This window comes from Saccostrea echinata, unplaced genomic scaffold (genome assembly GCF_033153115.1).
Source record: "Saccostrea echinata isolate AGI-Se365-2 ecotype Australia unplaced genomic scaffold, CSIRO_AGI_Sech_v1 ptg000025l, whole genome shotgun sequence".
NCBI lineage: Eukaryota > Metazoa > Mollusca > Bivalvia > Ostreida > Ostreidae > Saccostrea > Saccostrea echinata.
In genome coordinates this window covers 1143600-1154768 of record NW_026889774.1, presented here as the reverse complement: position 1 = coordinate 1154768, position 11169 = coordinate 1143600, and the positions used below count along the sequence as shown (strand labels likewise).

Sequence of the window (11169 nt, the reverse complement as noted above, 5' to 3'; positions counted from 1 at the left end):
TATTATTTTTTTATGGATGTGCATACATCTTTTAAAACTTAGTTTTGAAAAAAAAATCTTGAAATCAGAGAGAGAGAGAGAGAGAGAGAGAGAGAGTTATGCTCTAATTATTAAAATGTATATGTTATCAATCCAGGTACGTATCTGGATATCATTCATATAATTATTTTAAAAAAGAAACTTATTATTGTTGATACAAAATCATGTTTATTCTTCCGGGAAAAATGGAAATATTTACTTCCTTTGTGAAACTTGAAACTTGAAAAGTACATGTAAGTATCAATCGAACATCCGTGTTCCTAAATTCTCTTTTCAAGATAAACATTAAAGCTACTGACGGATAAAGATTACAGTACGAAGAAAATCTGCTCAGAAAAGAATAGAGAGGCTTCTGCATCAGTTATTCCCCACATCATTAACATCATACGATGGAGAACAAGACGTTTGATCTAGATGATTGGAACGAAGAGTATATCAAACGATACACCGCAAGCACTGTTATTCTATCAATTTATCTCCTTTTTGGTGTTGTCGGGAACCTAACTGTTTTGATTATTTATTCTACCAAGATGCATTCAAAGCAGGATGACAGATACTTCATACCTTTTCTTGCTGGTGTGGATTTTGTTGGATGTGTCGTTTCAACCTCAGAAATTTTGATTGAAAACAATGAACCATACAAATATCCGGGTAACTTTACGTGCAAATCTCTACATATGTCGGCTTGTGCATCCATTGTCTCATCCACCTTCATGTTACTAGTGATAGCAATACAAAGATACCAGAAGATATGTCGCACATTTGGATTTCAGATGAATTTGTCATTTAAACGTATCGCCGCTTCACTTATAATTTCGCTTGCATGCGGCTTCGCTTTGCCAATTACATTTCTATATGGAATCGTAGAAGTCTATCACCCAACGAAGAATATAACTGGTTTTCGCTGTGGTCCAGTGCCAAATACCGACACATTTCGAGAAATCTATCAGGGTATAATAATTACAGCTGAGGCATCCTCCGTGATTTGCATGTCTGTTCTCTACGCTTTGGTTGGGTATACGTTGGTTAAAAAAATGAAATACCCAAAGAAAAGCACTCATTCAGTTGCATTGAAATCTATCCCGTCAAGTAAAGTTGAGAAAAGTACAGAAGAGACAGAAACCTTCGACACTATCACTGAAACTAAAACAATCGAAAACATGGAAAGCAAAAAAAAGTCAAAATGTCCTCCAAAAACCAAAAGATCTAAAGGTCTCACTGGTAAACAATATTCCTTGATGTTCATGGTAATATCTCTTGTCAGCATTCTGTGTTTCTTCCCACCTTGGATATTTATGATTCTAGAAACTCAAGACAAAACATTCTGGAATCACTTATCCTTTCAAGAGGCCCAAGTATTCAATATCATAAGAGGGATGTTTATTCTCAACTTCGTGGTAAATCCGTTTATTTACGGTTTTTTCGACTCAAAGTTTCGTGGAAAAATTTTAGAGTGTTTGGTCTCTCTGAAGAGGTTTATTGTAACTTCGTAAGTTACCTAATAGTCTCTCAGCTAACGATTTAACGATGCAACAGATGTTGATTTGCTAACAGGTCTTTATAAATAACATGATTGTATGGTGCACAAATTATGCAAAGCTCATTCATGAAAGTCTAAAATGTTTTATTATGTTAATTGTTTTATTGTGTTTATAAGATTTTTAGAATTTTTCTATGTCATTTTTTAATATAATGTACATATGATTTTTATTACTTTTTATTAATAACAGCTTGTAGGAAGTGGGGACTTCATGATATATTTCCTCATACAAACCAAATAATGTTAAGTAATATTGAACCTGGATGAGTTTTTAATTTCCTTAAAACCATAACTTAATAGTAGGTTTCTTGCATAATTCAATATCACAAGAAATGGACTGATTGAAATAACTAATCATAATCGATTGTTATGGATTACGAGGGGTGATCAAAAAGTTCGCGAACTATCTCCATATTTACAAAACCACAAGTCAGATCAGAATGAAATTTGGCACACATATAGTTATACATGTGTTCTATAAATAACAGATGTTATATAATGTTTTGCTCCGTGTTTGTGACGTCACAAAGTGAAAATAACGTCAATATGTAGGTGACTTGTGACAAAATATGGTTGACTCAGTCGTACTCGAGAAACGAACGTCTGTAAAGTTTAACGTATATCTTGGAAATTCCTTTGCAGTAGAATAATATAATTTGTACAAGGTTTATGAAGACAAAAGACTTAATAGAGGTTCAATCATTAATTGGATTGATCGTTTTAGTGAAGGCGGGGATATGGTTAAAAAAATGTTTGTTCTATTGCCCAGCGAAAGCAAGCCGGGGGAAAAGATGTGTCCTTAGTTGAGTAATTTGTTATGAAACCTCGCCAACTTACGATTAGAAAAATACATAAATATCTTAACAATAATATAATCATTAAAGCCCTAAAATATCGTTTACTTTAGACTTTAAACATACGAGATATGATAAAAAGAAGGCGCCCATACTTTATCCACATTCAATTGGATAAATGACTCTCCCGAGACAGAGGACTCGGGTTGTGATGGTCACCATGCTAATTCTTGGAAGGGATATCCTTATCCACATGTCCTATTGCCGAGATTTGGCCATTTCTGACAGGTGGACTGTTCTTGTTATAAAAAATAACTTGCATGGTAAGAAATATAAAACTCGGAAAAATCTTTTAGCTTCTGTGAACAGACTACTCCGGAGCATGTCACGTGATGACCGCCTTGATCACGTGATTGGCACATGTGCTGAACAATGGCAGATGTGCATTAAAATCGGAGAGGACCACTTTAAAAAATTGTAAGCACTGAAACCTCATTTTATTTCTTTTAAGGAAGTTATTCAATTATTTCGCGAACTTTTTGATCACCCTTCGTACTTTTCTTAAAGTAGTCAAAAGTAATTTAATGATGACCTGTAAGCATATAATATTTTTTGGATTTCAGAAAAAAAAGACTTCATGATTACTAGGGTAGTTCAAAATTTATTGAATCTATTGCATGTTTTACGGAAGTCAGTAATGGAAATATGTTCTGTATGAGCCATATATTGTACTTAAAACATTGCCTTTTAAATTTCATTTGTTTATTTACCTGGGACAGTCCGATACTGGACCAAAAGAAGGCAGGCTTGAATGAAAACTACTCAGTATTTTTTTAATCAGCGCTAGCAACATAGTAGTATGTATTTCAAGTAATTTGATTGTTTGTAATGAAGAGTGGGGAACAAAATTTCATGGATAGAGCAATGCATAGGATTACGATACAGACAATCAAGTGAATAGTAATTTGGAAGTGGAATGGAAAATGCAGATGTGAACTTTGATTTGAATTGAACAAACAAAGAAAATAAGGTAGATGATGAAGGTATTTACTTATGACTTTCTATACTTTTAATTTTTCTGTATGATCAATACATAATATTCTGTTTTGAAATTATCATTGTACATATAGAATTACATATAGAATTAAATTTTGTTTTGTTCTAAATAATCATGTTTTTATTCCTTTTGTTCAATAACAGACCAATTTTGAAGGATATCAGTACTGAGACAATCTGATAATTAACTTACGTCAGATGCTCACTAATATCGGACTGCCAAAGGTAAAGACTGCACGAACGAAGAAATGGCATCACAACATTGTTCAGAATATAAAGCAACTGCATAATAGAACAAGGTTTATTTAAGAATATCAAAGGAGATGGGTGAACAAAGGCGTGCAAAATGCTTAGAGATTCAAATTCACAAAAGTCATTCAATTTGTAAATTTAGTACAATGAGTTAAATTCGGTATGAAATCATGACAAACAAAAGTTTTCTGCAGAATTTTTTCCTACTAAAATCATTTTTTGATTTGAAAAAAAAAAATAAATCTGGTATTCTTGAGGGTTCGAAGCCCAAAACCCTGAGTATCAATTTTCCCTACGATATTAACACGCTTACCACTGTGTTCTACGGATTGACCCTTGACTAAATGGACTTCAAATATTTCTTGAAAAGATACGAATGCCGTGTCATAAAAGTGTATTTTTAAGGTATAGTGGGTCTTTGCTCCATCTTTTTGTTGACCGAAGAATAAGTAATACATATATTTTTACGCATACTTTGAGCATAATCATTCCAAAAATTGAGCGAAGACCCATGCATTGATAAGGAAAAAATGTGTTTTCATATAAAGAATTGATCAGTTTTGCCTCTTTGGGTATGTATTCTCTAATTTCATAGACGAATGATTTTAATCTTTGCGAGATTGTTGCAATATGTGAAGATTTTACATACAGTATAAGCGTTAAGTGAAATATCAAAGTAAATTTTGTTATAGTTGAGATTTGATTTTTCACTTTTTTATATGTCGCACAATCAGCATTTTGCTCGCCGTGTTCGCCCGCCCTCATTTTTTTTTTTTAAAGGAACAATTTTAAGACGCCTGCTTGTCGTTTGAAAATTCTTACAGTGTCAATACTGCGCATCCCACGTTTGTGAAAGAAAACGTAATAACAAACCGACTTATTACAATTTTTCAAAGTATTCCTCTTTAATTTACACTGAGCACAATGTCTGTGACACCAAAGACACTTATACAGGAGGTTCCCTGTGATCTAACTTACTGACATCTAGCTAAACTGTATATTCTTCTACAGATTTAAGTAGCGTAAAAATGCGTAATAATGGACAAAAATGGAGATACTAACCCCCCGCGCTGGGTGCAAGCTCGAGGGAGGATATGATAACATATATTTGGAATAAATCGTGAGAGGACGTTGTATTCTATCAGTTGTTAAAATTACAAAACTCTGCTTTGATAAATCCTCAGATACACAACAGGCATACGGGTTTCATGAAAGCATGCATTTTTCAGGTTAACATAATTTTCAAACCTTGGCCGATATATATACATGTAGGTTCCGCTTAATACTCGCGTATACAATCTAGGCGTCAAAATAAAGTGAAAATCAATAGAAGGTGACAAAAGATAAAAAAGGAAACAGGAAATAAAAAAATCAAAAAAAAAAAAAAAAAAAAAAAAAAAAGAAGGTCTTGCGCAAACTTCTTGGCGGGGAAGTTTGCCGTGACCTTTAGGCACGGTAGGACCGATTCCGATACCGATTCTGAAGCATATAAACACTATTTTTTTTCTGATACAGAATATTTATTGATAAATGTACGTAGAACAGTTATATATATTTTTGAATGATTCCGTTCAGATGAACATTCTTCAAAATCTCCGGACGACGAAAGGAACCACTTCAACATGCCAACCCTTCTTGTTGAGCATTGAATTCCCAAATGGTCTCCTGTCCGTCTTTTTTTTTTAACGTCATTTAATTTAAAGACGGTGCTTCATCTGATGATTTACTTCCTTCCTCGTCCATTATCAACTTCTACGGACGCTTTTCTTTCCGTAAACATCTTTTTTAATTTGTCGGTTAACGCCCTATAAAATGCTGGTTTGATTCTTGACGACATCAATGGGGAATTACCGCGCGTAACAGAAATTAATCATGTGGAAAATCGATCATGTGGAAGAAAGTGAATGTAATAAATTCAAATTTCACTATAATTTACCTATTGTCAATCTGGAATGCACTTTCAATTATAGAAAAGCTCTGTTTAAATTTGCAATTTTCGATGATATATTACGAGAAAATTTCTTCTATTAGAGATGTTGAAGCTTTTATACTCTGTTTGAAATTGGGGAAATATTTCAGTGATCCGTGCCTTAATTTCTAGGTTAAAACAATAATTATTTTTATGTAAGAAAAGTTATTTAAAAGATACAATTTTCGAGCAAAATGCAGAAACAGAAATGTCGAAGCTTTAATCTGCGTTTGCGGAAATATATCAGTGATCCTTGTTTTCATATGCATTTCTATGCTGTTATAACAATAATTTTTTATCATAAAAATCAGTTATTTTATAAATTAATTCGATTTAAAATACGTATTAAATTTTTTTTCTCCAAGGTCTGGTTTAAATTTGACACCAGAAAATATTTTTATAACGGGTGTAACAAGTTATTTGTTTGGATAAAAAAAATCACATCGTAAAATCTGTGTTACCCATGTCAAAATACATATCAATTTATTTGACAGTTATATTTAATTTCCGAAGTTCATTAGGTCTAAGTGCCATTTTTTGAGTTCGAAACGTCTTATTTTTTCACTTAATGGTAGAAAATCACTTCATTTGACAGTTATATTAAATTTTTGTGATAAATTAAGTGCCATTCTTTCTGGTACGAAATGTCTATTTAGAATTTTTTCACTTAATGGTAGAAATTAAATTATAACGTGTGAATTTGAAAGTCACCCATTGCAAGTTATACGAGTATAACTTGTGTTGGTACAGTTAACGTTTTAAAAAAATAAGAAGACAATGAAGGCATAAATAAGAATACAATGAAGGCATAAACAAGTCATTTTTAAAAACAATGTTGGTAAAATGGCCTGACTCTTTCGGAATTAGCAAATGCTTTATCAATAATAAATGTTAGAGAAAGATGTATATTCCTACTTTTCTTCATCAAGGTTTCCTACATTCTTCATCAAGGTCACTCACAGTACTCGTGACTCAGGTCTTACATTTGATGGTCATATCCTAAACAGGTCTAATGCCGAGCTCTTGGCGATTACAGTTTCTGTACTATGTTTTCTAGAACCAGTATCGAACCCGGCCATGAAAATTTGGGCCGGAATGAGGAAAAAAAATAAGCTACATATATTTCTCGTCTACGTTCAAAACCTAATCTTGCTACAGAGATTATACATTTTTCACACAAAATCAGGCTTATCTAGCTCTTTAATTGTTGTAGATTCACTACAAAGTGCCGAGCGCGCATGGCGAAGGAACAGTTGCTACCTAGTTTTTATCGACTTAGGTCAGTCGCGGCCGTGATTCGAACACACGACCTTCCGATCACGGAGCGAGCGCTCTACCGACTGAGCTACCGTGACGGTTAATTATTGTAGAAGGAAGAACCTTGACACGCAGAGAAGTATCAATTGAATGGGTTAATGTGAGCTACAAACTTCTTGTTCAAGATACCAAGTAGTATCTAGAACAAAATCATTCGTTTAACAGGACATTTGATCAATATTGATATGATCAATAACAACCATTTCCTTACTGTAGAACTAATGTACATACAATACTTTTTGATTGTTTGTTGTTTAACGTCCTGTTCGAGAATTTTTCACTCATATGGAGACGCCACCACTTGCCAGTGGAGGGCTAAAAATTTTGACCTATGCTCGGCACTTAGGGCCATTGAGCAGTGAGGGATCTTTTGCGTGCCAGCACCTACTGCGACACGGTCCCTCGATTTATACGGTCTCATCCGAAGGACCGGTCTCCACGTCCCGCAGTGGGATTCGAACCCGGGATGTAAGGATCAACTCCTTACTCCGCGACTCTAGAACAGACGCTCTAATACTTTTTGACAGCATATTCATAAGCATGTACGAGTATTTAGAACCCTTCTTATAAAACATACATTGATTAATCCACCATTAAATTCAAACATGTTAACCAAGATTGACGTATTTATTCCTACACTAACTTTTAGAGAAGACTGCTAGGTTTTTTAATTCCTAAAATAAATCATTAAAATGATGATTGATAAAAAAAATCATATATAAAGTAAAGAATAAAAAAGAACATTATGATTAAGTGAAAGGTTTTTCTGTGAACGGAAGAAAAATCCTGTTTTGAAGAAAATCAATACGGAGGAAGGTAAATAACAGTAGAAAAGAGTACAAAAAAAATAGATAAAGTTTTAAAGCGGTATATAATATCCATTGAATATTTTTTCTCCTTTATTTCTTATGAAATCCCACTTCCCTTAATTAACCAATCCATTAACGCTTTTGTTGTTTAATGACGGAGTGGTTACACAACACCTGCACAGATTTCTGATCGAACAAATGTAAACCTAGACTGTTTGGTCTTGCAAGCACAGGTGTGTGCATTGTTTGCTAGTGACAGTATTTGCTACGGACATGAACTATACACCAGTTTCAAAACAAGTGCATTTTTTTCCGTAGAGATCAGCTGAGCAGTGAAAATTCAAGTAAATTAAAAGTCGAATATTTTGGATATGGGGTAACCAATATCTTTTCTTGTCAAAAACACAGTCAACGATTTTATGTTCAAATTTTACTATAATAGCCTGTTTCAAATAAGACACCACCATCATAATCTTATAAATAATTGTTGGGAAGGTGTTAATTTTGTGCTGAAGCTGATCAATTCTCAGTTAATTTGAGTTATCCCTCTTCACTCAGGTTTAAACACCCAATTTTACGTTAACGCCCCCAAAATCTACCTGGTTCAAGATCAATGATATACCACCTGTCAATCATAAATAAAACAATAGCCACTGATCTGATTGACAGGCCAGCTACCGGTGCAACCTGATGTTCTGAGATTGGATGTTTTGATAGCAAAAAAGGAGGCGTGTAGCATCCACCCCGGAATGGAAATAGGGGTGTGCAGGGGAACATGTAGATACTAGAAACTTTGAGTCAGGTGGTAAACTAAAGATTTTATCGTTGAACTGTTGTGGCATTAGACAAAAATTGAAATACCCCGAATTCCAAAATTTAGTGCGAAAATATGACATTCTATGTTTTCAAGAAACTAAAACTGATGACTTAGATACCCTTCAATTAGATGGTTTTGACTTTTATTTAAAGAATAGAACTAAACATGGTAAAAAGTGCTCTGGAGGAATAGTGTTAGCATATAAGAAAGAATTTAGTAAAAACATATTTATTCACAAAAGTAATAGCGAGTTTGTTCTTTGGTTTGAAATATCGACAACACTTTCAAATACTGATAAAAATATTTTAATTGGAAATGTTTATATTCCCCCAGAAAATTCAAAATATAGTAATAAGGATGCTTTTAGTTTATTAGAAATTGAATTACAAAATATGTTGAAAAATGACAGATATGTTATTCTAGCAGGTGATTTCAATGCCAGAACCGGAACAGGATCTGAAATTCACCCTGTTTTATTTGAAACTGTACACAAATTCAACGATATTTTTGAAGAATCACAATGTAAATTTAATTTAACAGCAGAAAATGTACAGCGTAATAATGTTGACAAAATACAAAATTCTTACGGTAGAATATTGTTAGAATTCTGCAAAGCAAACAATTTATTAATTGTAAATGGTCGTATGGGGGATAATATATCCGATAAAGCAACTTGTAAAAGTACAAGTACTGTGGATTATTTTATATGTAATTATGACTTTTGGAAGTATATAGAAAACATGCAAGTTTTAGAGCATAGTTCACTATACTCCGACGTACACAACACCATTGTTTTAAGTTTGAATGAACAAAAATCAATAGATGAAACAATAAAAAATATTCCTACATTTCATCAAGAAATAATAAAACCATGGGATCCGGAGAAAGAATATACTTTTGTTCAAGCTATCAACAAAAATCGCGTAAAAGAAATGATTTCAGACATAGATCAAATGATGAATTCTGGTGAAAACGCAGAGAAAATTGTTAATAATGTTGTGAATGAATTAAATGAAAATTACATTAATGCAGCTAAACAATCATTAGGAGTAATTAAAGTAAACAAAAATAAAAGTACAAAAAACAACCATAGAAATAACAAGCCATGGTTTTCTACAGCCTGTCACGAAGCGAGAAAAAAATATCAAAATAGCAAAGTTTATTATTTCAGAAAACGTTCACAAATGCTAAAGAAAATTATAAAAACAAAGAAAAGGCTTATAAAAAGGTGTTACAAAGAGAAATAAATAAATATACAGAAGAGATGAGCAAAAAGTTACAAAACATGAGACTCAAAACCCCGAGAGAATATTGGAAAATATTGAATAAAAATAATAAACAAAACAATGCAGGTCAAATTTATATCGAAAAATTATTCAACTATTTTAAGTATTAAATAAGGAACCTGAAATACCAGAGAATATAGAAAAAAATACTAAATAACGAAATAAATACATTAGAAATAGAAGTATCAAATCATAATCTAAATAAATACATTTCACAAGACGAAATACTCAAGGCTGTAAAAAAATTAAAAAAACAACAAGGCATCCGGTGAGGACAACATAAGAAATGAATATATAAAATCATCAATACAGGTTATGCTCCCACTTTACGAAAAATTATTTAATATTGTCTTTTCAACAGGTAAATTACCTGAATGTTGGCTTGAAGGAAATATCCTTCCTATATATAAAAACAAGGGAGAGAAAAACAATCCACAGAATTATAGACCTATAACAATTTTAAGCTGTATCGGAAAACTTTTTACATCCATATTAAATGACAGATTAAATGATTTTTCAGATGAATACGAAATACTGCACGAAAATCAAACAGGTTTCCGAAAACAATACTCAACTACCGATCATTTATTTTCATTACATATTTTATCAGAGTTATTGAAATTAAAAAAGAAAAAGCTTTTTTGTGCTTTTATAGACTTTGAAAAAGCATTTGATAACGTATGGCGAAAAGCTCTATGGTATAAGCTATGTGCAAACAACATTAATGGAAATATGTACAATGTTATTACGAATATGTATAATCAAATCAAGTCGAGAATAGTCTATGATAACAAGGTTACTGATTTTTTCACTGTGAAAATGGTGTCAGGCAAGGAGAAAATTTGTCATCTTTTTTATTTTCAATTTATGTAAATGACGTACAGAATTTTTTCCAGCAAAATACATGTATGACAGTTGGTTTACCTTCAATATCTGTTATGTTTGAACAACATTTGAATGTATATTTGAAATTGTTTGCACTATTATATGCCGATGACACTGTATTGATGGCTGAATCTGCTGAACACTTACAAGCAAAAATTAATTGTTTTGAAAAATATTGCAGAAAATGGAATTTGAAGATAAACATTAACAAAACAAAGGTTTTGATAATAAGTAAAGGAAAAAAAAAAAAAGAAAAACCTGAATTTAAATACGGCGAACAGCTTATTGAAGTTGTAAATGAAATTATTTATTTGGGTATTTTATTTAGCGCATCGGGTTCATTCAAAGAAGCAAAACAGACACAGGTTGATAAAGCAAATAAAGCAGTATTTGAAATTCTTAAGA

The 11169-nt window shown here is 32.4% G+C and overlaps 1 protein-coding gene across 1 annotated transcript; it reads left to right on the top strand.

Annotated features, from left to right (window-relative positions):
• The first annotated feature begins 428 nt into the window (after window positions 1-428).
• Window positions 429-1532, top strand: LOC133192404 (nematocin receptor 2-like). The gene has a single exon (XM_061328415.1). The coding sequence runs from the start codon at window positions 429-431 to the stop codon at window positions 1530-1532; it is 1104 nt and encodes a 367-aa protein (XP_061184399.1).
• Window positions 1533-11169: the final 9637 nt, after the last annotated feature.

Excerpts from the sequence above, each read along its gene's own strand:
- LOC133192404 (XM_061328415.1), top strand. The coding sequence starts at position 429 with ATGGAGAACAAGACGTTTGATCTAGATGATTGGAACGAAGAGTATATC.